Source organism: Haemaphysalis longicornis, unplaced genomic scaffold (genome assembly GCF_048455015.1).
Source record: "Haemaphysalis longicornis isolate Haplotype H1 unplaced genomic scaffold, Haemaphysalis longicornis Haplotype H1 scaffold_8, whole genome shotgun sequence".
Classification (NCBI taxonomy): Eukaryota; Metazoa; Arthropoda; class Arachnida; order Ixodida; family Ixodidae; genus Haemaphysalis; species Haemaphysalis longicornis.
The window spans coordinates 172,558,348-172,585,261 of record NW_027526445.1 but is presented as its reverse complement, the minus strand read 5'-3'; the positions used below and the strand labels follow the sequence as shown (position 1 = coordinate 172,585,261).

Sequence of the window (26,914 nt, the reverse complement as noted above, 5' to 3'; positions counted from 1 at the left end):
TACCATTGCATCACCTATCCCACAGTGACTAAGGAGCATGAACAGAAAGGCGTGGTCTACCTGGTCGAAGGCCTTTTTAAGGTAGAGTTGTACGACAGCTACGGGGTGAGTGCCTGACTCTGCCACCTCACAGACCGTCCGAATGCGATGCAAATTGGTGTTAATGAAGCGTCCCCTAAATACGCATGTCTGATGTGGGGCCACCACACTACTGAGGGCCATCTCGAGCCATCAAGCGAGGATAACTGCTACGATTTTATAGTCCGTCGACAGTAAACTGACGGGCCTGAAATCTTCCACATTCAGTAACATATCGTGGACGGATTTTTTGGGTATGAGGACCGAATTACTGCTCCGTATTGAAGGTGGCAGCAGTTTTGTGTTTCGGATATTATCGAAGACGGATACGAGAACAGGGCTGATCTCTTCACGGAATACCTGGTACACTTCAGAAACAATCCTTTTAGGCCCCGGTCACTGATTCTTTGACAGTTTTTTATCTCGTGTTTTACCTCTTCGACCGTTATTGGGCTGTTTATTATGACCCTGACGCCCTACGCAACCATGGGCAGCTCACCAAGTACATCAGATGGGGGATCGTCAAGCTTCGAGCGCAAAGAAAACAGCTTACCGCGGTACTCACACAAGGCACTCGCCACCTCCCCGCTCGCACTAGCAATACACACAAAACACAAGTTAACCTGAATAGCAGTTTTTTTGGCTGGAATACGTCTTTTAAACTCCGCACGGCAGACGGCCTGCTCCCATGTGTGGTAGTATGATGGTGGAAAATCTGCCAGCTTACACCGGGGGCCACAAGGCGTCGTAAATAGGCGCATTTACCACGATTGTACCTCTTGACAAAGCGCAGTATCTAGCTGTAAATACTGCGTTTGTCCTAATGGGAGTATTAAAAACTCCCACGCCTTCTCCATCTCCTTCTCCTCCGCCTTCACCCCTTCCTCCTCTACGCCTCTTTACAGAATGGCTGCCAGTTGGTGTCGTGTGTCGTGTGAGCTCCAGCGTCCCCGAAAATTTATTGTCCATGTGAACTTGCGGCCGCACGAATGGATGTGAAGTGCTTCCCGGCAATCGAAGCTACTTGCGAACATTGTGGAACCAGCCTGCGCTGACGTGCCACACACGGCAGCCCCCCTCCCCATCATTGTCTGCGCTTGCCTCGGAAGGGGCCGAGCCACCCGCACAGAATAATCTTCTTGGATCTACAATGTTCTCGATGCGAATCGACGGTTCGAGAACCCCGCGCGCCGAAAGATAAATAGAATAAAATTTTACAGTTATGATACGACCAAATCAAAACTATGCAACTTGTACATATATACATGTACACTACCCTAGCGTTCATGGTCACGTAATCCAGAGTCTTGTCTTCGCCAAATTTTTCTTATCCCGCAGTTTTTGCGCGATTCCTAACCTGACCATTTGGCGGCATCCACGAAAGATGTCGCGGAGAAAATTTTGAAGAATTCAAATTTGGCGCCCTTCGAAGACCGCCTCATAGTCTCTACAATGGCGGAAAGAGGGCGCCAGGAGTCCGCTAGAAGTAGGAGTTCCTGTATAAACATCCCCCTCGCGAGGGGCACGATCAAATGCAGAGCATTTCCGGGGGCGCACGACGTTAAGTAGTTTGCGCTACGCTAATGTAGTTTCACTTGTGGCAACTGCTGACGAGAGAGCGCTCGTCAGCAGTAATTTGAATGAGTCAACGATATAAGGCGCGTTCATATCGTTCCGTTCTGTGTCAGCTTTGTGGCGTAGTCGGTAGAGCACCATGCACATTGCGTTGCCCCCGCAGGGTCGAGGGATCGAATCCTGGCGTCGGATAGTATTTTAGTAGCAGAGCATCTGATTCACTCGCCTTGTCCCTCCGGCGTCGTTGTCGTCGTCGGCGTTGTCCACCCCGCCCCCATTCTCCTCGCCGCGCCAGCTGCGCTCTCCGCCGCTCACCCCCTCTCCTCCCCGATAGCGAACACTCTCTCGCGAGCGGCATTGGATTGGATTGGATTGGATTAAAGTGGATTGTGTTGCGTCATAGCCGCGGCAGACGCGCTGGGGCCGGCGCATGTGCAGTACTCTCTCCTCCGCGGCCTCCTCTCCTTCGGGCGCTCTGCCCATATAACCGGTGTGCCGTCCTCCGGCGAAGCAACATCCGCGCTTGGCTCAAACACCTAGAGTCCACGCCGCTTTACAAGTACGCCAACGTCGTCATCGACTGGGACCGGTTTACGCAGTCCCCTCAACGTTATGCGCGCCATAAAACGCGGTCCCCTTGCCGCTCCGCCTATGCGTCGCATCTACACAGGGGCTCCCACGAGGGGAGGTGGGAGTTTTCATTTTCTTTTACATAGTGTAGGGGGAGGGGTGCGGACAAGGACGGTGCGGACTACGACGGGACAACGCGGGTGACATCGTGAGTTACTGAAATGCTCTGCATTTAAAACAACGCGGTTGTGCTTCTGCGAGTTGGTTGAAAGTAAGATTCTCACGCCTTTACTGTACCCAACATTTTGGGAGACTTGTGCCCCATCTAGTGGCAAATAAACTCAGCGTGTTTCCCGCGTCACTGAACGGGCGATTCTCCGCCACTGGAGATGAGCGTTGTGCGTGAGAGAGGGCGCCATGCCCGGAACGTCATTGGGGAGGCCGAAGGGTGTGAAAGCAATGCGTATTTGTGCCGGTCTCGAGCAGAACGCTTCTCATTCACACTCGCGAGCAGAATGAAAACTGTCGGAACTGTGAACGGCTGTTAAGGGTTTTTGTTAGGCTGTGTCTGTGGCTTATTGGCAGGTGAAGGTGAAGTTGGCCGGTCAAACGTCGAAGGGCGGCTGTTTTTCTTGAAAAGTACGTGTGGCGCCAGCGGCGCCTGTTACGAGGATGGTGACTGCCGCGTGCCGCCGGCGATTAAGGTCGGGGCCCCGTGGGAGCTGTCCGTACGTTAGGCGCGTGCAACTATAACTAGCAAACGCAATTCGAGGGAGAATTCTGTAGAGTCGACGGACGACTGCTTATTTTCTTTATTTTTTTGAAGGGGGGGGGGGGGAGGGGTTCAGCCGTAGGCTTCACATGGACGGAAATTTTTCCTTAAGTTTGGGTGAGGGGAGAGAGGTGCAGTGCGGGTCGTAAAACCTGAAGCTCGCTCCCAGAACATTACACGCAAGGAAAAGAGGGAAAGGAAGCATTTTGAGAAGTTGGTCGCCACAAGGGTCGCGCTCCCTTTTCAACAGCAGAGCACTTCGTTTTGACGAACTAGTGAGCGCAGGCGTCTCGGACGCAAGTGCAAATTAGCGTACCTTTAAATAAACATTCAGACATTACGAAAAGTTCGACACAAGAGTGACAAGTTCAGCGTCTTTACAATGCCGTTTTTTTTTTTTTTTTTGAGGTCGGGTGCCCAATATGCTTCTGTATTTGTTGCCGCAGATTTGAAGCGTTTTGCTATCCCTCTAATGCATGTGCTGCTGTGGCTTCCTAAGGAACGTGACAGGAGGTGCGGCTACGTCAGCGTTTGGGAGGCAGGTGCAAGCAAACAGCGCACCGACGACATGCTTACTTCATTGTTTGCAAATGGCTTACATTTTTTTTCGTTGAGGAGTGTTAGAGTAGATAAAGTTCTTACCAATATACCTTGTGTTCTTGATGTAGGTGTTTTGTTGATTCGGTATTTTTATTGTGTTATTAACGTGTTCACACGTCTATCGTATTTATGTAATATTTATGCAATAAATTGGCTGTGGAGAAAACAAACTTTTCACGTTTCGCCATTCAATGTTTGAAGCGGGAAAAGACTAGAAGTTACGTAATCCTAAAGGAAAAATGAAAATGCTTCCTGTGCGCTGATTAAGAACTGTCAAATACGGTAATAAATTCCACTGCAGCGCCTATATCAAGCGCACAAAAACGAAAAAAACAAACCTCGAATGCAGGTCAACACTGCTCCCAACGCGCCCCCTAAAACTCACAGTTGGAGGAAACAATACACTCCCAATGGTACCCTGAAAACTCCTATTGCAGTGGCAGTAAAATGAAACTCCCATATGCTACTGAAAAAACGGCGGAAACAATGGCAGTAAGGAGAAACTCCCGTTTGAAGGAGTTTTGAAAACTCCGAATTGGTACTGAGTTATGCAACAAGCCATTCACTCCCATTCCGGCTTATTTGTGTCCTGTGTGTACCACCAGAGCGGTTCACTTCGGAAATTATATTTACAGGCGTTCTGTGTGTACCACCTGAGTGGTTCACTTCGGAAATTGTTTTACAGTCTGTCCTTGCTCTCTCAAAAGCATCGAAGAGCTTCGATGGCTGTGCCTCGGACACTATTCGTTTCACCTTGCTCAGCACAAGAGCCCCTTAATATCGTTTTTCGAGCTCAGACCACATTTCTTCTTTGACGCTGTGAATATCCTCGGCAAACTCTCCCGGTCTCTCCTCATCCCCCTCTGCTAGGGAGCGCAGACATTTTACTAGTCGACCTGATTTCGCCTTTTGTTCTCCGCCGCCTCTTGCCCGACTGCGACAGCTGCGCTCTTGACGCGCATTTTAAAATTCTCCCACGCAACCGCGTCGACGGTTGAAGCATTGAGCGCTTCGATCTCCCCTCTTATGCGGTCGACGAAGACAGCGTTGTCAAGGACAATAGCGTTCATCAGCCAACGAGTGCCGACCTTTCTTTTGAATTCAGGCTTGATTTTGAGGGGGCATACTACGAGACCATGGTCCGAGAAAGCGACAGGGGTGACGGTGTAATCAGTCACTAGTGATAGAGCGTCAACGTCAAGTAGACCTGATCTAAACGAGCTTGTGACATGCCACGCCACCTGGTTAAGCGAGTGGTCGACCACCCGCAATTCAGCGCCACGTCAATGAGGTCACCTTCACGAGGTATTGTTTTCAAAATACGAGCCGACGCGCCCACCACACCCCGAGCACCCGCTATATCGCTGCCATTTAGACCACAGTTAAAATCGTCTACTTGGACGAGACTACCCGGAACCACAAGAATGTTCTGAATGGAAGCAAAGAAGGCGGCACGCGCCACCTGGTCATTCGCCCCATAAACGCACACAAAGCGTGTAAGCTACGCCACCCCCCTACCCCCCCACCCACCAGGACTTCGACGACACAAAAATGCCCGTCCTTTGCCAGCTCACAGTAAATTACTGTTAAGAAATCATGCTTCCGGATTGAAATTTCCGTTCCGCCCACTCGCGTAGGTGGGGTGTAAAAACACAAAAAATGGTGGCCAGAAAACGAACAAAATTTTGGCCGTCCTCTAGAGAGGCAATTTTGGTTTCTTGTAAGAAAGCTACGTCTATGTTTTTTTATGTACAAGGTCTCGAGCCAATGCTTCTTTTCGGTGCGGTTAGGCTCACCACATGTAACGTGGCGAGACTGCGTTTTGGTGTGCTGCCATAGTGAGGAAGGCGCTTACCGACTGCGCTTTCAACTCCTTTAGCGTGTTGAGCCAAACCAAGCTAGGAGCTATGGAGACACCGGGTCAACAAACCTTGTGGGCGGAGCACAGTGTAGAGGAGGAAAATTCTAGGCCAAAAATATGAAGGAAAGTGGCCAGCAGAAAAGGAGCGGTCGAGCAGGCGTGGAGAGTTCCCGTTGAAGCGCAGATGCGCCAAGTGACGACGTAAGCTCTGACGTGTATCTGAGCCTGAGCCTTAGTTGAGAGGCACGGCGTGCGCTCGGCTGCATCAGTTTCCGATCTACCGGTAAGAGGCGCAGAACTAAGAAACGTCAAGTTCAGGAAGACCACCGGATGCGCGGTTTACTCAGTTTTCGCATCTCAACACCAAAGGTGGCCGAATTTTTTTGCTTTCCTTTTTTAGGTTTTCGGGCCATGACTTAATTATTGCCAGGACTGCGGAGTCTGAGTCCCTCTTGCTGACAAGAGCTTAGACCCCCTGACCTTCTTTCCGCCGGGCCCCTGAACGGTCAATCTTGCTTTTGTGTGTTCGGCAGCGTGATAAAGCGTGCAGGCGTGTTACCAAATCAAACTCATTGTGCGCAAAACTGGGGAATGTCTGATTGACGTTGTTATACGTCAAAGCTATTCCAGTCCATCACATATCCGCATCCCACGTCCCTCCTTGCCTGAAGAACAAAGCAAAAATACCGGAATAATTGTAAGGGCACTATAAAAAGCAGACAGTCTCAAAAAATTATTCCGTATCCCTAAGAGCCAATTTTCTTCAGTGGGTATGACTTGCCGTGTAATGAGTACATTTTTGAAAGTCGTAATTTTAGTACAAGCACGGAGAAAGACATCTCATGCGTGAGCTTTTTAGTAGAGACACGTACGGTAGAAAAAGAAACAGATGTACCGCACCACCATCTATTGCTGCCAAGTTTGGTGACGGTGACCATGCGGAGCGTTTGATAGCTCGCTGGTGCCCACATGTAGTAACAATAGTGATGAAATACCACCGCCGGTAAACCATGAAAAGCTCAAAATACGCAACCCAAGCAAGCATACAGTGACACAGTGGTGGCTTGCACTTCTTTTAGTAAAGCGATTGCAGTAGTTCTCAATGCACATAGCCAAGGAAAAGAAACAAAGGAACATAAAGTGGAACACACACGCACGAGGACTGTGCCCTAAGGCTGAATTTTTACAAGCTCGCATAATTATCGTTTGAAAAATTATTGACGCAACAGCAATGTGCTGCAAATTAGGCACTGCCATGAGCTTAGGTTTATGGACCACGTGAGCATTGGGGAAAACTAAGCGCTGCGCCAACTGGTTGAGGTGCTGTCTCCTGCTGAGACTCCCGCACTGTTCAGGCACCGCCTATCAGTGTTGCCTGCACGCTATACTATCGCGTGCTTTTTCGTGACTCTCCCTTTCTTCGACTAATCATCAGCTAGAGAACCATTTCGACTGGGGAACTCTTCCGTCCACCCCCTTATCTCTGAAACTGATTTTCGTCTGCTTCAATATACGTTTTGGAGAACGCCAAAGAGCGACAAGCTCAATACGAGCACTACCGCGCTAACTTCGTCTGTGGAGCAGTCTAACCGCCGAATACACAATCATGCTGTATCCACAGAGGGTGTGTTGAAAACCAGCCTGAAAATGTCAGCGAGGTTCCCCTGGCGCATATTTATCGGAGCTTGAGGCATGGGTGATGCACATAGGCTACGCCTGCGTTGTGCACTGTCTGATTGATGATTGATGATTGCTATTGGTTTCCCCTTTGTAGCGGGGTGATGACATACCATCTTACCAAAAAGGATTTATATACCTACCGCAGGCGCCGCGCCACCTTACGGTGCAGCGGTTACTTGTGCCACCGCTCCCATTGCCGGGAAACAAGCTCCTGGCTGTACATCCGAGAGAGAGAGAAAAGACTTTATTGAACGAAACCGGCGTGCAGGGTTACACCGGCCACGCAGGGCTCGGTTTCACCCCTGTCGTAGACTTAGGTAAGAGTCCTAATGTCTTGGACGTAGACCTCGGAGACTTGGGCCCGGCTTAGCTCCGGCTACTTGGGTGGCTCACAGCTGCCGGAAAATCACTTGCGTCATGTCCTTGCAGCTCTCAGCGTTGCAGCTGAAGCGGGCCCGTAGCCAGAGGGCGGCCCTACCCCCCTCCCCCCCCCCCCCCCCCGAAATATTTATGAAGGAAGGGTGTTCTTTAGCAGCATGGCTTTCGGCACCCCTCTGTGCCAATAAATTTGTCTACAGCAGATGAGCATGTGCAAAACTGAGCATATATTCCCGTGCCCGTGTCCTACGCCGCGTAAGCAAACCGGAGCATCAGAAAAGAGCACAGGAAGCCGCACGCGACAGTCGGCGGCCGACAAAAGGAGTAGGGAGGCTGCGCTACCGACTTTGCCGCCACTTCGGCTCTTCCGCCCGGACCACCCACACCATTAATTTCACCCCCAAGCATGCCCTGCCTGTGGTGCCCTCGACGAGCACTTCACTCTCTGTGCGAGAGGGCAGCAGACCCCTTCCTTCACAATCTATCTTGCAGCAGCCGCTGCGCGACCCGGAGGCATCAAGCCAGGTCTAGGTGATGCCGAGAAAGCCGTCTTCGCCGTCCTGGGGTCAACAGCCCAAGCCTGCCGTCGACCGAGTGCCCCCTCCCCTCACCCCACTCATGGGCGAGGAACATCCCGTCGTCCATGTACACGGGGCTTGTAGCCCCGTGTACATGGACGCGACGGGGGCGAGTTGAGTTGAGTGGCGGGTTCAGCTTACCTCGACGCGTCCGAGTTTATATGAACCCCGTCCAAAGAGTCGAGGTGAGGGGAGCGGCGGGGTTCACGGAAAAGGGGCTGCCGTATTTTCACGATTATAACGCGCACCCTCTTTTGCTAAAAGGTAGCTTAATATTTGTGTGCGCGTTACAATCTGGCTCAAAACCGAAATAGGCTTTAAAGCGGCCAGCAGCATTGCCATGCGCAACGGACACGAAGTACCCGAAAAATCCAACTCAATCCAATAAAAACAATCCGTCAACACCACGTGAGTGAATTTCGGCGCACTGATTCCTCAATGGCATGCCGCATACCCTGGTCAGCTGTTGCACATTTTTTTGTGCTTCTGCTTAGCCCCTAACGCTTAGAATTATGAAGATCAAGGCACTTGAAATCATAAGCAGCTTCAGCGTTCCCCACGATAACTTTATTTCCAGCAGCAGCTGGATAAGCACCCTTGTGAAGCACAATTCATTTTTGGCTTCCAGAGCTGCATACGCCAAATAAAATCTCCGTCTTCCAGGTACATGGTGTCATGTCTTTTCCATCTGCGCAGTACCGTCAGTGTCACATTTTTTTTTTCGAATTTTCCTGCGCGAACGTACCCGCGCGTTACGATTGGGGGCGCGCTAGAACCGCGCAAGTACGGTATTCTTCTCCCCGCGGCCCGCCGACTTAGCCCTACGAACGAGCTAACCCACCCCCTGCCTCCGAGTTGACTGGACTCGCCGCGACGGCTCTCTTGCCCACCCCGTCCGCTTATACATGGGGGTGTCGAGTCCAAAAAGCCTGTTTATTTCGACTCAACGCGCCCTCGTCGGGTCAATGTAAACGGGGCTTCAATAGCCCCGGATACATGGACCCGACGAGGGAGGGTCGAGTCGTCTGGGGGGTTCAGCTACCTCGACCGCTCACGCCTATACATGAGCTCCATTCAAAGAGTCGAGGTGAGGGGGCCGGGGGATTGCCGGAGAAGGAACTACCGTATTTTTGCGATTCTAGCGCGCTTCTTCTTTTCATAAAACCTAGCATTAAAATTTGTGTGCGCGTTACAATCGGGCTCAAAACCGAAACAGGTTTTAAATCGGCCAGCAACGTTGCCATAGGCACGAGGTCCTCCCAAACTCCAACTCAATCCAATTCAAAAATCCGTCAATATCACGTGAGTGAATTTCGGCGTACTAATTCCTCAATGACACATCTTGGTCAGCTGTTAAACATTTTCAACTAGTGCAATGAGCCCGTCAGACGTAGAATAATGAAGTTCAAGACACTTGAAATTGCAAACAGCTTCAATGTTCCCCGCTACAATTTTATTTACTGCAGGAGCTGTTTAAGCAAGTTTACGAAGCAGAATTTATTTTTGGCTGCCACAGTTGCACGCGCGAAATAAAATCTCCTTCTTCTAGGTAAGTATTCTAATGCATTTTACACCTTCGCGGTATTATTTTTTCGGATTTTCATGCGGGATCCTACCCGCGCGGTACAATCGGTGGCGCGTTATAATCGTGCAAATACGGTATTTAGCTCACCACCGCCCGCCGACTCAGCCCGACGAGCGCGTCAACCCACCCCCGGCCTGCGAGTCGAACGGACTCCCCCCGACGGCTTTTCGACTCACCGCGTCCGCTTATACATGCGTGCGTCGAGTCCAAAAAACCTGTTTATTTCAACTCAACGTGGCTAATGACGCGTCGACGACCCGTGTCGCGGCTGCTGGACATTAATCCGCTTTCGGCGGCACTATCGGCCACCCAAGCACCCCCGAATGCCGCCTTAATGACCGGAAACGTTCCGAAGATATGGTGACAAAGGCTTCACGCGGCGCCTCACTTTTGGCGGCAGGCTTGGCGTTCCTGTCTGCTTCTTTGGGGAAGCGCCCCACATCATTCTCCTCCACTGTGCGGTGTGGCTGATGACTCTGTAAAGGCCGTTGTTCAACGAGCCGCCAACGCCAGAATACCAGAAGGGATTCCCGACGCTTCAACATCAGTGGTCGGAAGGGCTTCGACCTCAGGCAGATTGCCTCTGCGGTGTCAATCCGACCTTCACGTGTGCGAGAGGGTAACGTGCCCTCTCTGTGTGAGAGTGTAAGCGAGAGTATGAGCGCCATGGATTTTTGTGATTGGTGCGTTCCTAACAACAGCGGGCGAAAGTGGACGGAACTACTGCACTGCCTGTTCACGCAGGTCAAGAATGTAAATACTTTTACATAAAGTTTCCTTTGTCCCTCACAACACCAACTGCAGTCCACTTCGAGCATGCTACCCCGGTTCGCAACAGGGACCACCCAGGACCTGGCAATCGCGGCGGCCTTCTGGCCCGCCCCACCTCCTCCTCCTGATCCCTGAGCTTAAACAATGTTGTTCTCTCTCTCTCTCTCTCTCTCTCTCTCTCTCTCTCGCTCTCTCTCTCTCTCTCTCTCTCTCTCTCTCTCTCTCTCTCTGTCCGCCCACACCAAGCAAAATATGCGACACGGTGTGACACAGGGCGCCACAGGCTCAAATTCAGTGGCGAGGTCCTTTGCAGTGGAGGCCAAGACGCACTGCAGTTCAGCCCGTGTTTGCGCCGGAATATATCGCGTTTTCCCTCTTATGTGTGGTGTTCTGTGCGTTCGTCATTATGAGCTCAAAAGGAAGCCGCAAGGTTCAACACTGACGAAACACTTCAACAAGCTTCCGAAGGTAGGCTTTCTGGATGTGTGCAATTTTCCATAAGTGCGAGAGCGTCATAGAGCGTGCACTCTTAGGCAAAAAGAACTAAAAGTTCGTCCTTTCGGGGACTAACGGCCTCTGCCACAATCATTAGTCCCTTTGGGGACTAACTGCGAGGGGACGAACGGTTAGTCCCCCACCCGGATGGTCCGTTCCGATACTCCCCAAGGACGAACTGCGTAGAGCAGAAAAAAGAAAAAAAACTCCGGCATCGGCAGGAATCGAACCCACGACGCCCGGGTTTTCACACAAGGAACCCGACGCGCTATCCGCTGGACCACGCCACCGGGTTGTAGGTATGGTAGATAATATTGAAGTGTACAGCGTGTAGTTCTGTGCATAACGCAACAGATCCATTGCAACTGGTGCCCGAATTTCTATCTGTGCAAGCGAACGTGACCGCGATTTGCGCCTTGCGCTTAGCGCTTTGCTAGGTTTAGGGACTATTGCTCAGTTCGATTCGAAGTAGAGCCTCACAACCATAGTTTTTCTCGTAAATAACAATCAACTCGTCGTCGCCTAGTTGAGATAGGTAGCTGGGCGATCGGACGACTCATTTGTTTCCGCGCAAATTAGCGCAAGCTAAGTGCTTTCTTAGTGTTCGATACATATGTTAAGTGCTCTATGTAACGTATGTGAAAGGTGTCGTCTGTGTGAGTGTCAGAATAAGGAAACATGCCATATTTTCCTGAATCGGCGAAAGCGAATTCGGTGTTGCTTAGCCTGAATTCTTCAAAGTCGCGTCGCTAGACGATTGCGACTGGGAAATGCAAGCGGGTTTTACAGCAGTTGCAGCATTGTCATAGCTTTGGTGCCCAAGGCAATTATGTACAGAGTGTAAAAGATAACTTCGAGACGCTTACCTGTAGCGAGCATTTTTTTTTTTTTTGCAGTTGTCATCAGCAACATGCGTTTTTTCTCGTCTGTTAAACATATACATATTCATGACGCTAAGGAATACACTTTTGCTATTGTCACTAATTTTTGCGTTACTGTTAAGGCGCTTGAAAGCTTTCATTGGCAGTTATTACCTCGCACGAATCGTATGCAACACAGCGTATCAACATAACCTCGCCGAGAAGCGTATGGCAATCGCGCTTCGCCGCTCCTTGCCATTACCCGCCGCTCTACTAACCCTAGGCGATTTGCTTATAACTAACATCAATATTTTCTCCCGTGGCACCATCTAAAGCACCAAGTGACTGCAATGGCTTGTGTTTTGGAAATATAAAACTGTTCGCAGACATATGCGCGAAAGGGCAACGACGACGCCATTAGGGGATTAACGACGCAACAAAGAGACTAACTGCATGCCTTTCGTCTTCCCGTTACTCCTTATAGATCGGCAGGGACGAACAGTTAGTCCGCATTTATGCACACGGCCCGTACTCTGCCGCAGATACTCCCCTCGAAGATGAACGGTCGCCCGCGAAGACTAACGGCTGTATTTTAGTCCCTATTTTAGTCCTTTTTGCCTAAGAGTGTGTATACAATGCATCAGCATTTCTTATGTCGAGTTTGCTCCGCGATCCCACATCCGCCCATCGTACGCACTTCGGCTCTGGCAGGCCTTTCTTCAGTGCTTTAAGGAAGAAGGACCCGGCCGCTTCTTCGCAGAGCCGGCCTCAAGACCAGCCCACCTCAAAGAAGTGGACACCGGTGCCCGTCTTCCCCCACCTTAACCCACTTTATTTCTGCCGCAGTGGTTTTAGCCTGTTATATGCAGAACTAAAAACGTACAAAAAATATTTCGGCTATTCGATGTTTTATTTTTGGCCCTGAGTAACGTAGTTTTATTTTTGTTAGCGGAATTTGTTGAGACATATTGCCTGCATGAAAGTATTGTATTATTTGGTAGATTACTTTCCAAACTAAAGATAGAAAAGAGTAGAATAGTAATTAAAAAACAAAAATAATTTACATACTGCGATTGATACAGAAAATATCTGAAAATGGGTACTTTCTTCAAATACTCAAGGCCTACAGCGAGTGCGCCCCCAGAAAAAAATTCCTGGCTGCGGGCCTGAGCTGAAGTGATAATAGCAAGCTCCATTGCATGAAAAAAATATAGCGGCTGACTACTTAAAAATCCCTGGGCACAAGCATAATATTTGGAAGAAGGGATGGTGGCCTCTCTAATTTTGAATCTTTCGTACACAGAAATTTCGGAGCACTTACTCTAAATACAACATGTACGTTTTCCTTTTTTATCATTTGGTAAACGGTGCTGCGTCAACCCGGTCCTGCTTTCAATCCTTCACTCATTCCCCGTCCACGAGACCTGGCCCAAGCACTAAGTAGGCATGGCTAAATCAAACGTCCCAATCATGGATTTTCGTAGCATCCATCGTCTCTGAGATGCAACTATAGGCCCACGTTATCAAACAATGAGCACCTGTACCACCTTACTTATGGTGTACTAGCACCAATACCAGGGTACAGACCACCACTGACAATGTACACGTGGATCTCTGGGTCAGTTTGTAGAATGGCGTTCATGTACGCAAATAAGACCCATCCCCGTGTTGGCCAATGTCCACAAAAGATAACTTTATAGTTGGGGCAACTTCAGGGCAAATCGAGCTAGCCAGGTCGGCAAGCCGGCTGGTGAAAAACTCGTGGCCAAAAGGGAGCCTGCGTAAAGAGCCCACTTGTCAACAGAGCTGCATTTCACAGTGAAGACCCTCAACTAAACTTAAATACTTTCTGCGGCTTGAAATGCTGTTCTTTTTGGAGAATTCAAAAAACCTCTCCAATAGCTTACCTACCGTAACAAAGAAGAAAAATGAGACGGCCTTTCTTTCGAGGCAACAGGCAAAACGCCACAAACAAGGTATTCGACACATTGTTTCCTACAATAGCGAAACTACGATGTCCATTTAGCGAGCAAAGCAGACTCCGCACATACGACGTGAACAACGAAGAAGGTGGACACATGCAAAACTGCACGGAAATTACGTATTCTTGGATGAAAAATGCTCACGGGGTTTTTGCGCGTAAGCATTGCACAAGCTTGCGCCACGCACCTGACACTAGAGCACACACTATACAGCAAGAAAGAAAAACCTTGGATGCTTTTTGCCTGTTTATCGACCCATTTGGTCTTTCCAAAGCAAGTACTTAGAATAAGCAAGTGATCAGTTATGAATCTGAACCAGTCCTTCTCTTTTGATATCTCTGTGGTTGCTTGTAGTTAAGATGCACAGACTTGTACTTCCTCCAACACATGCAGAGGCAAAAAATTCATCCTAACTACATCTACAGGAAGACGATCCTAGGTGTTCTGGTTCCAGGGTTGCAGGCTAAGAGGCTTTCTCCTTCTCCGGATAACGCAGAAATTTGGGATAGTTGATGATAAAACTTGGACATGGTAAAAAAAAGAACACCGAAAACATTGGCACTAGGCGGTATCTGGGGCTTTATTGACAAAAAGAACAAAAGACATATACTTGAGCCGAAGACTTAAAAACCACGCTGATAGCGCAGCTTTCACGTGGAATTTCATATGTGTATGCTTCGTTAGGTATATTGTAGAATGGCGTTCATGTACGCAAATAATAAGACCCATCCCCGTGTTGGCCAATGTCCACAAAAGATAACTTTATAGTTGGGGCAACTTCAGGGTAAATCGAGCTGGCCAGGTCGGCAAGCCGGCTGGTGAAAAACTCGTGGCCAAAAGGGAGCCTGCGTAAAGAACCCACTTGTCAGGTTCAGGGTCGCTTAAGAAGTGCATTCGCACTTCTTAAGCGACCCTGAACCTGCGTCCACCGGCGATGTCCGCATAGCATACCCACGTGGGGGATTGGCCAGGAATCTCCTCGTCTTCCTTGGCAACGGGGGGAGATGGGCGCGCGCTGCCTGGCCGCTGACATGGCACATACCCACGTGGGGGATTGGCCAGGAATCGGGCGTGAGAAGGGCTAATGCACCCGCTTAAAGGAGTACTGACACGAAATTTCAAAGCTGAGATCCGCTCTAGCAATCAAGTAACACGACAACACAAATAGGTGTCTGTGAATAAATGCATCTTTCTTTCTTTGTAGTTGTGTGTGTGTGTGTGAGCTCTCTTTCGCGAACATTACCGAACCGCGCAAATTCAACTCGTGCATTCGCACTTTCACATTCTTCCCCTCGGGGAAATGCGGGGAATTTTTTTTTCCAGTAATGCCCCCGTTACTGCGTGCGACAGTCCTGTGAAGTGCTCTTTCTTGCGTTTCCAGCTTTTCGGGTTTTTCAGCATGTCCAAGTCCTTGTCTGGAGCTGGTCTCGAAATACTTGTCCTGGACAATCAGAACCTACGTCTGTGATCCCCTACGCCTGTGCCAACTCTCCAGCCTATAACGGTGCCTGCTCCTACAAAAAATGCGTGGATACAGGAGTCATCAGGGAGGCAGTTCATAGACTTTCTGGTGTGCATTTCATGGTTCATGACACCAGGTCACAGACAGTACTTCTCGGCGTAGATGGCCATCGAGCGGGTGTAGATGGTGCCACCATGGTATACAAGTGGTGTTCCCTGAGATTTAGACCTTTCGTGGTATTCGGAAGGCAGTGGTAAAGGCAGTGCTTGCACTTCGTTACCTGTGGTTAAGAAGTTACATGTAATATTTATCTATCCGTAGAGCCCGCGAACTACAGCTGGAAGCTTGCTGTAGACGTAGGACACTTATCATGAGATGCCACGACAAGCTCTGAGCGATGTCAATTTTTGTATTCGTCTTTTGGCGTCACGCAGCAGTGTCAAGAGGGATCCGGCAAGAGTCTAAAGTGTAAAGGCGAAATGTTTATGCATGTATGTGCTTGTTTTTTCTTCTTTCATTTTTACTCACATTTTGTCTATTCTCACCCAAAATCATCATTTTTAGTGCCAGAAGGTTTTGACTATGAACCTGACCCGTTGCCAAAATTCCTTCTAAAACCTCTACCTCTAAAATTACATCTAAAAATTACCTCTTTTGGGCACTAATTGATTTTAGATTGAGAAGTCTGGTATTGCATACTGCCCAACTCTAATTTAAGAAATTCTTTTTTTATTTTTATGTGGCCGAATAAAGCCGGCAACATTGCTTGCCACGGTGGCTGCGTGGAAAAAACGTTGTGATGCTCAGCCCAAGGGCATGGGTTCGATGTCGGTCACTGCCGCGTTGGCAGCTGATCAGGTGGAAAAGAAAGGCGGAAACGCCGCGTGTCGAGGTTTTGGCCCATGTTAAAAACCTTCCGTGTGGGCATAACTAATCTGAAACTTTCCACTATAGTATGCTTCATAGCCAAAATGTATTTTCCTCGCGTTAAACTCCCAGAACATAAAAACCAGAAATAGGGGGTCGATCATCTCGACACTGATGTGGTTGTTGGCGCTCCGGGCCTGAACTGCAAGCCAACAAGTAAGCCAAAGATGCCGGTAGCGAAGCAACCTGGGCGCCCGTGATGCTAGCCGAATGCCAGCTGACTTATAGAGAAGCCCAAAATGGCGGATGGTATAAGCAGCGCCCCGAGGAGTTTCCCCTCAGGTGGCGCAGGAATCATTGCCAAGGTTGTCAGCAGGATGATAGCAGTGGTGAGCACAGATGGGCGTATAGCTGTCCCAGTGCCACCTGCAATGAAAGGTGCGCCATGGGCAGAAAGAAATAAGCTTCTCGTGTTTCTCATAATATTATAACGGTAAATATAACGCTTTCTTTCATGACAGCGTATTTCCCGTTCAGCGTGCAGTTTCATGAACATTAGATGCTACATTTCTTGTTACTCGCAGCGGGGAAGTGCGAGGGCGTAATAACGCCAGCAGCGTATGTGAAAATTAGCACCCGCTGCTAAGGAACAAAGGAACAAGCTGCTGCCATTTCTTTGGGAAAATATAGTGTGAATTATTGCAATTTCTTTTGAGCCAGCTTAATGCCACGTCGCAATAGTCGTTCATCAAGTATTCAGGTTCTAACTTTCCTCCTTGAGGTGGCGGAGAAGCAAAAACGCGTGCTCGTGTTGTGAACAGCAACGTTTGGGTTCCTAAGTGAATGTACCGCGTGTTTTTTTATAGAATTGATGAAGGAGACCCCCTGATAAACGCTGAGGATTGGTTAATCTCCCCAGTTTGTAGTACAGCCTGCAGCAGGATGACAGCGATAGCTAGAATGCAACATCCGAGACACATGTTGTTTATAAGCAGAAAGAAACCCGGAAGGTGATGATGATGATTTGTGGCTCTCCCTTTGAATCGGGACGTCCGTTGTCAGCAACCGAATTGCCTGTTTTATTCCAATTACTTGCCCTACTCCTAGCTAACCTAATAGATTTGCCTCCTCCCCCATATACCTCTCGCCCCTGTTTTAAATTCTAATCGCTCCCATCCCCGTTTTTTCTTACCCCGCTGTTCTAAATTCTCATCGTTTGAGCTGTTTTAAATTCTCTTCGGTATGCGCGGAGGCGAGCTCCATCTGGGGATGATTAAAGAAACGCAGCCCATGCGAGCAACACCACAGCAGGGGACGGAAAGTAGGAACGTGAAGCAAAGAAAGTGTTGCTTCAAGACGGACGCAAACAAACTGCAGCAGTAAAGAAATCTTTGATAAGTATCGCCAGCAAAGACGTTTGCCTTCAACGCAACTTAGGAGACATAACGGCCCTCAGAAATGTATTGCAAAACGAAACACGAGCCTCTCAACACGCATTTCGTACAAATTTATATCAAAACGCAATCAATATGACAGCACAATTGCAACCACCCTGACTTACAAATATCAGCCAATCCGAGTGGGCTCATCAGTGCCACCATTTACGCCAATACTTTCTGGCCATCAATGCATTCGATGGACCAAAGCACTTCCCTTGACAAAAATTAAACACAATTATAAGGCCGGTAACGGATAAGTGTCCGTTTCAAGCTCTTGCAGCCTATCTGACAGACAGGAGTGAAACGCAGTTGCGTCGATAAATTAGCGAACTAACAGAAACTTTTAACGTATAAAAAATACAATTTCACTAAAAAAAATTTGTATCGGGAGCAGAAAAATAATCTTGTCACGTTTCCATGCAATATCTCTTGTGCCCTGTACCACCATTGTTTCATGATATCAATTTCAAAAGCTAATTGCTTCCACTTCACGAGCCAGCCAAGACCAAATATCAATGTGGAGGGATAAATTTAGGCCCTCACGTCTATGTCCGTCCACTTGATAAAGCTCACGCACTTCTAGGTTTTAACTCCCTATGGATAGACGCGTGTCGTCGCTCGGAGGAAGAACAATGGGAATCGAAGGAGCGATTGCCGGAACAGAAGCCTGAATGCGTGCGGAAACAACGAAAACACAATAGCGCCGCAGTTTCCAGCGCAAGTTTCAACTCCACGAGCAGCTGGGAATCTCTCCAGGATGTATTCCAACGTCGACGATAGCCAATTTTTTATGTTTTGCATGAGGGGCTTTTAGAACGACAATTTTTGCGATGCCTCTCCCTTCTAAGCACGCGCTCAGAACTGGTTACATGTTTATCAGACACGAAATGAGAGTGGAGGGAAGGGGCTGGGGGACGTGCACGGGCAGAAATAGGTTTTGTGGCCTCACTGATGACGTGTTCGTCATGCTGGTGGGGCGTTTAAACGTGCATGTACGTCTGTCACGTGAACGGATGGTGAGGTTGTCTTAACCAGCTCTGAGAGATGGACGCAGGAAAGCCGTTGATGTGTTTAACAAAATATATATTTAATGCACACTCAAAACAACCCTAGCGCAAACCACTCAACAAATCAATGTCACAAGCTCACATAACAATGAAACCTCAGACTAAATATCCCAAAGTGCAATTCAAACCAAAACCCCAAAGTATCTACAACAAAGTTCTACGCAATTATTTAAAACACACTCATTACCTCAAGTCGTAGTTAGAGTCTTTCCTCCTACAACTCCTTAATTGTGTCCTACAAATATGTCCCTAATGGACTGGCCAACCCCGCTGTCGTCGGCGCTGACGTGTCGCACCCCTTACGTGGCCGCGACTCGGTGGTAGCCGTCTTCGTCTCGCTTCGGTGCCGGCGTTCGATGTGCGCGGTCACTCCTCGAACGGCGTGGGCTCCGCGCGTCCTGCCTTGTTTCCTCTGAGGCTACCCCCTGGAAGCCGCCCCCGCTGGAGGTCCTTGATGCCGGCGTTCGACGCGCGGGGTCATCCCTTGGGCGGCGTGCTTCCTCGGTGGCTACCCCCTGGTAACCGCTGCCGCTAGAGGTCACAGGTAGGCTCGGCACGAACGTAGCCTTTCGGGGCCGTCGAGACGAACGTCGACGGAGCGTGGACGTTGGCCTTTGGTGCCCGACCGATGCCGCTGGGGCCAAGAAGACACAGGTTCGTGGTGCACCTAGGATGACGGTGCCGATGCGTAGTCGGCCCGCTCCCGCCCAGGCTTGGAGGGCACGGTCGATGGCCTGGCCGCGTCCCCCTGGCTCGTTCCTTGGAGCGCACGTGCTCCGGCCGCCTCCTTGTTTCTTGCCTCCTCGTTCCTTGCCTCTTTTTTTCTCTTTGTGCGCCCCGCTTTTATCCCCTCTGGGCTTTCCCGTGGCGCACTCTCATTGGCTCTTTGCCTTTTCTATGTCCATATATGGCCATCACGCCACTGGTCTCCTGCGTGGCGTTCCCTGATTGGATGACCAGCGCGCTGCCATATTTTACCACGATGCCTCGGCGTTTAGGCGCTGGCATTCCCTCATTGGCGCGTTACTGGCGCGCACTTCAAATGGCCGTTCCTTTGTTCTTTTATTTTCTTTTTTTCGGGGGTTTTGATACGCCCCCTCTCAGGGGGTGCCCTGACACATGACAAGGTCCAACGCCCCAATGCGAACTTTTCGGTGTCTAGCAACAGCTTAATGTCGGCCAGTTGGTTCGACATGATCACGAGGTTTAAAGGCGCAAGAAAAAACACGGCCACTAGAAGAGAAACAACCAAGACAGACGAAGCGCCTCGTCTGTCTTGGTTGTTTCTCTTCTAGGGTCCGTGTTTTTTCTTGCGCCTTTAAACCTCGTCATCTTTTCGGTGTCCTCTGTGGCCCAATGGATTGGGTTGACGTGTTACGCAGACACTAAAATGAATACTACGTGAGAGGGAAACAAAGAGACAAAGGCTAAGTGCTAATTCCTCGATCGCAAATTCCGAACAAACGTATTTTGTTTTGTGCATTTTGCGTACTGCGACCAGCTTTGCAGGTCGTCCTTCTTCACAGAGTGGAAGGGCACCAATTTTTTTTTCTTGGTATTTTTTCTTGTCACGCTTTACGGAGGAACTAATCGCTTAACCAGCTATGCTGTTACAAGCTTTCCGTGGCCGAAATGTAGCTGAGTGAGCTACCAACACCCAAAATTTCAAAATACATGACGTTGTATTTTGTTTTATGGCACCTTTAAACCCCATGATTTCAGTTAAAGACAAGCCCGTATACCTAGCAAAAAATATTACCTCTGTCATACGTTTGTGCAAAATTGCGTCAAGAATAGTAACAAGCATACACATTGAGCCGTACATTCTGTTCAGCTGACAACGCCATTAAGCGTAAGTGTGAATGTGATAGCACAGACTCACTGAGGTACACATATTGTTTTGTGTAGGCAGCGAAGGTTTATTTGTGGGCGGATGAATGGTCGGTAAAGTTGGCTGACTGCCCCCAGAAACAAAAGACCTCGTCCTCCTCTACTTCACCCAGCTAGGTCGTCGAACCCTCCAGCTGTCGTCGTCTCTTTCAGTTCTCCAATTCAGTCCATCTTGCTCACAGTACAGAGAAAACGTCACAAAGAACAAACTGAGGATCTTGTTCAATTGAACGTTCATTAAACTGAATTTCAACAAAAAAGAGAAGGACGAAAAATGCGTTTCTCTTCGAACACAGACGAGAGGGCTGGGCGCGGACAAGCTCTCTTAAACAAACAAAACTCAAGGCATGGTTTGCGTCAATATCTTCTTCGGCACCGACTCACGCACAAAACACCCCGTTGCAGCAAGCAGTCCAGTGACAGCTCATTGGACCAGGGTCAGTTTCCAGAGGCCTTTCGCAGTTACTACCAACGCCTGTGTCAGAGTTGCTTGTGTAGAGCAAATAAAATATACTTACGTTTGTAATGGGTGCAGATGCAGTCGTTGTTTTCCCCACACTCCCACGATTTAACGTTCTTTTCTCCGAACTCCTTCCCACATCTCTCCTTGCAGTCGGACGACGTACATTCTGAGCATATTGAAAGTGAAAGAAAACAGGAACGTCTCATTCTCTTGGAGCACAGTATAACAGACATAGAACGAAATGGCTTATGTACACACGAATTCCGCGACTGCCATGGGCACGAGAGCAGTATAACCAAACTGAAACGAAGTATTGAGTGAAAATCCTAAAAACTAAGTACACAAAAATGAGACACCTGGGTCCGACAGCTCCACACACATATCGAGCGCGTTTGCGCACAATCGTGCTTGGTATGAGGTGCACAACGCGTGAATGCTTATGCCATTGCATCAGTAGCGCAGGAAGAATTCTCTGAGATAATCGTGTACCAGTAACACATAATAGACCAATACATCAAACCTTATAACTCGCAATGTAATAGCGAGCTCTTTCAAAAGCCACATTGATTATTATACATTTATCTCATCACATCTTTATGAGCACTGGAACGCGAAGGTCGTTTCCATGCACTTCCAACTGCCTCTATCCCCCGATATTTTGTACTGTTCTATGGCTGCCAAACTTTCTTTCATCTTTTAGTCATCACACCTACTTTAAGTTCTATGTCCCCATAAACATTTAACAACCCTGGTCGTCCACCCACGTCTCCGCATTTCTACCCGCACCTCCACCCAGTTCCCCCTCTTCCCTGTCACACGTTCTGCTCTGCATTCTCCCTTTCCATTTCCCCTCCCTCCCACTATCATTACCTTCACTCAACCGGCACTCCCCCGTCAGATACGAAGTGGGTCTGACAGTCACCCGCAGTGCGTCACCCTCCAGTAACAGTGATGGGTGAGTCACTAAGGCTGTGTAATCACACATGAGTCACCGTGATGGTGACTCATGAATGTGGAACTGATTTGTCACTGCTGATGGGTAACAGGTGACCGCCAGTTTCTACTGAGACAGTGACTTCAGCATGGTTATCAAAGAGTCCAAGAGACAGGATACCACCTAGTCCAGTTTGAAAGAACCAGGTTTTGGAAACTCACTCTGCTGTGCTCCAGCAACAAACTGCGTTTCTTAACCGAAAAGGGCAAAAAAAATGCAAAAACATAAATTTCACCCTTCACTGACGGAATATGGGCAGCAGTGGCGTAACATGTACCACCACTAAAAATACGGTTATCAGGGAGTTAACTGCACAATGACATTAAAATGATGCAATCAGGTAGAACGATAATCCCCACTGCAATCACCCAGCCATGTATCTTAGCGGTGGCTGAGGGCAGTGGACGCCAATCGCAGAAAACCCATACTGAGGCTTCATCCAGATGTAGGCACAAAGCGTCTGAGGCATCGCTATGGGTTCGTCTGCTTCCTTCAGTATCTCAGTTACTTGTTTGAACTTTGCGATAACATCGATGTCGTTAACACGGAAAAGTGGTGCATTAATTCAACTTCTTCTATTTGGTCTTTATGGTCCTTTGAGGAGCTGGCGTGACGATAAGGGAAGCACAAAATGGCTTACATTGTCACGTAGACGCTTTTCGTCATACATCTGTGCTTGAAGCCAAATGTGAATCGCTCTGTACAGTAAAATGAGCAAGTGAAATTTAGACTTACCATCAGACACCACACAGCGACACTGGTTGTTCATGCATTGGGGCTCGACGTAGATGTCCTTGTGGCCCAGGGGACGACAGACGTCTTCACAACCTGCCGCATTCCTGCAACTTGCTGCACAGCGAGGGACGCGAAAAATTGAGAATTAGAATCAACAGTGCGAGTTGAGTGGACAGAATGGGCAAACAGAAGTTTTAAAAAACTTCCCCCTGGAACTTAAGTCTGCTTACCTCCTGTGAATGTAAAATCCTCGAGAAACTTATTAACAACTCTTCAAGTTAAAAGATGTATTTGCATTGATTTCTTTGCCTTCGTTTCTTTTTGTCTTTTGGCGCAAATTACTTCGACTGGCTTTTCTGCAACACCATGTACGCCTGTCTTTATTCGCTTCGTTTTTTTTATCTTACGGCGCGAATTAAATCCGCAAGCACACTGGCACACATCACAGCTTACAAGAAAAAAGGGCTCTGCGTGGCTCGTGTGCACCTGCTCTATTTCTGTGCAATCACGTTCAAGTTTCACACGCCACGCACTATTCTACAACTGTTATGTTTCCAAGCAACGATTTCGTGAAATTTCTAAAGTTGGCACATTGCCCCTCAAAGCTCTGGATTTGTGGTCGATCCCCCAAGTGTGTATGTGTCCGAAAGAAAGGAACAGGAGGGGCAACTTTTGTTTTACGCTGGCGACGTGCGTAGATAGCACAGTTGGCGAAGGATCAGGCTGCTGCTCTACATAGCTCAGTTCAAATCCTTTATTTACTCTTTACACAGGTGGCCGTTTTCACAACTGGACAACATCAACAGCAAAGGTGACCGTTTTTCTCAAAATGGGGCACTTCAAACAGTCAAGCAAGATTTCTGATCGTAGGAACCACTTGCAATGCTCGCTATAAATTCAAAACACCTCATTACTTCCACACTTAAGTTTTTCGGCACTGCATATTAGACTACCACTTGAAGTGTGAGCACACAACGTGACCATCGTTCGGGGGAAGAAATCCCCTAGTTAAACTCAAACTTTTGCTTCTCTAAAGTTAGCACTTATGGTTTATTTCCTTACATCTATCACCATGGTACTGCATGAACTACCTCCAAACTTTCCTCTTGTATCCGATTACTGTTCCTTTAGTACAGCTGTGTCTCTTGTTCAAAGCGAGTCATGTATTATTTGCATTCTGTACTACATTTCACCCTATTGGGCTATAGCCCTTCGGGTCCCTAAGGGTATTGGAAATTTTAAAAAATAAGTGTGCTTACGGGAGTTCATGTAGCACACGATTGCACCATCTTCGCATATTCCAGACACATTCGTTGAACTTATGTTGTGCATTTTGCAGTAGAACTCGGCAATGTTGAGGGTGCATTCATGGGTGTTCCTAAGAAAGTAGGGGGTAAAGGAAGGAATGCCTTAATGAATCTTAGGAGTTAAACGACGCACAGTACGCAGGCTGGTGAACAATTCGCTCGTACACATTTTTGTAGACATATGAAGACATTCCACACTTCAAAGACAATGTAGATGATATTTGCCATTCCATTTGGTTCTGAGCATATTTTTACCGTTGGGAATATTTCAAGCTTGGGGAAATTATTAATTTACAAATAATACAGCTATTGAAGTCGGCCATGATTTAGAAAACCTTGAAGCCCGGCACGCTCTTGTGGGATGGCTTGTTCTACGACGTCGAACCGATGCAGGGAAGAGTAACATGTGCAAATGTTTCGCAAAACAATACTTCTAACAGTGGTGCAGTATTTTAGCCGGAGTGGAACGTACTTGTGTAAAATTTATGAGCCGAAAAGTGATTTCCCGTCAATATTGTGGTATGAATGATGATATAAGAGTTATTACTAGTCGGCTTGCAATAACGACATGCGGATACAAGCCACTCACATACCTACCCCCTATTTAATGAGTGCACGGACCAGTCAAATTTACTTGCTCTATTCGCAGTACATTGAGGAACCGGAATTTCTTCATGTCAATGTAAGCTACTGCTCGGCTGCTTTGCTGTCTTGTCTTAATCTTTTGTTTTGAAGTTTTTACAACATTTTGCTGTCAAGCTCAAGTGCACGGCCATTTAGATGTGTTGTGTCCTGATTGCCTAATTGCCTAAGTTATGTAATTTGTACCTATGTTTCCGAAGGTGTACACAAATGGGGCAATAATATTTCTCATTTAAAAATGTTTGACTCAATATGCAGACAACTTTAAAATACATATTCGATATAGAATCCTATATTCCGAAATTCGCGCGCCTGTACTTTTCTGTGTGCTCGCTGAGAGTAGTGACGACGTGAGAAGCTAGTGAATCGGGGGAAGGGGATAAAAATAGCATGCTTTCAACTCAAGCAGTGTGATCGGGTCGTAATAAATCAAACTAGCTTTACGCTCTTGAAGGAGACAGAAGGCGATATATTTTAATGCAATACCCGCAGATTCAAGTACCAGCAGGGTAGCCTAAATGAAGACAAGAAGCACACATATAAACCCCCCTGTCAAGCCACCCCAATTATCTACAAAATCAAAGGGCATAATGCAAGATCCAGAGCAAGGGCTGGCTGAAATTGAGAACAAGTTTTCGATAGGATAAGCAATGTTCGGTGCTTCGATGTCAAAGCCAAAGACAGCCCTTACTCCAAACACGGAAAGGGAGCGGACATACTAAAAGAAAAGAATGTTAGGCGCCTGAGTGGTGGTAATAAAAAAGTTGAAGAGAAATCTACGTTTGGATCTCAAAGATGTAAGGCGCGATAGCGATACTTGAATTCCCATGGAGCACATTCATACCCCGTTGGTGTATTTGCGATATGTGCTTCACTGGCCCTAAAGGTCATCGAAAAGGGAAAGACTAGCTACGAGGTGTTTTAGTCGCCAAGGCCCAGGAGAGACAGAGGCCCTCTGCAATGTTGTGGCCTAAGATGTGAGCGTGAAAGATTACAGGTGCAAGGTGTTGATCACCTTGAGCGACGAGGAGTCAGTGTCAGTGTATCAAAATGTTTATTCTGTGATGTCTAGGCTAGCCTGAACAATTTTGTTTTTTTTTTTCAGAGAGAGAGAGAAAGAAAGAGAATATTGTTAAGAAAAAAGTAGTTGTGGTTAAGGAAACTGGGGTGAACAGTTGGCAGGGAGCTCGAAGGTGGAACCTGAGCCTACGGCAGCACTAATGCGCCAGCTCTTTTCCTTGCCCTCTAAATAAGCTCGCGCTGATATTGAGGTAACGAGCTGCTCTTAAAGAAGTGGAATATGATAATTTTGAGTTGTTCTCCCTGACCATACCCTTGGACATGGCCAGGTTTTGTGCAAGAAGGTGCGTGTTTCCCCGATATTAGCAGAGGTTTAAGTTAATGTCTGATGTTAAGCTAATGTATGATAGATTTTCAGATACTTCTCTTGGTTTCTCTTGCACAGAGTGTGTGATTTTTCGGCATTTACACTTCGCTGTAGCAAGAGGAAAGATCGTGGCCCTAGGCATTAGATGAGGATTTATTCTTGACGCATTCGAAGGAGGGCAATGTTGTAGTCGTGGTCGCAAGGAGCACGGTATGTGCCTTGGTGTGCCTCGTGGTCAGTGCGTCATTCTCGTGCAGACCACTGGGACCGGGTGTTCAGGTGACTTAAATTTGTTTCATTATGAATGGGTGTATGTTAGCGAAACGCTTAGGTATTCTGCCTGCAGAAAACAGTATAATGTCCTTTGACGGTCTGTAATAATGTGACGCTTCTACTTCATACTTCCGCTAGTGGGATTGCAAAGAGGAAGGCTCCAACTTGCACTTTGTTCCTGTATGTTGGAAGGTCATGCAGTCAAAGATTGCCAGACTAGCCAAATACAATAATTGGGGCCTCGTGCTTTCATACATCCCAAAGTCAGTGAATACTGTGGTCTCCTGATATTGAAACTTTCCTCAAATGAACTTGATCCTCGTATATCACCTCTTCTTGTGTAGAATTGGATGCGTATTTTTTGTACCGGAGAGATTTTATGCGGTGTGGCTGAATCGGTGCCGTATCCTATGGCGTGCAGTAGTTTCTTTTCAAAGGGAGGCGTGCCTGTCTTCTATAAGATTTTGTTTTGTAGCGTAAGCTACACTGGCCGAGGTTGAGCACTTTCGCGTGTGCCGTCAAGGGCCGTTCCGCGCAAGCGCGAGGAGCAGTGGGTATGTTTGAAATGGATCGGATCGGATCGGATCGGATTGACTTGGCTTG

At 48.0% G+C, this 26,914-nt stretch overlaps 1 protein-coding gene across 1 annotated transcript; it reads right to left on the bottom strand.

Moving 5' to 3' along the window:
- Window positions 1-14,697: 14,697 nt before the first annotated feature.
- Window positions 14,698-24,083, bottom strand: LOC144149028 (uncharacterized). The gene is made up of 4 exons (XM_077680571.1): window positions 23,962-24,083; window positions 22,703-22,816; window positions 21,029-21,139; window positions 14,698-16,540 (listed from the first exon to the last, which is right to left on the bottom strand). The coding sequence occupies exons 1-4, from the start codon at window positions 24,032-24,034 to the stop codon at window positions 16,377-16,379; spliced, it is 462 nt and encodes a 153-aa protein (XP_077536697.1). The 5' UTR covers window positions 24,035-24,083; the 3' UTR covers window positions 14,698-16,376.
- Window positions 24,084-26,914: the final 2,831 nt, after the last annotated feature.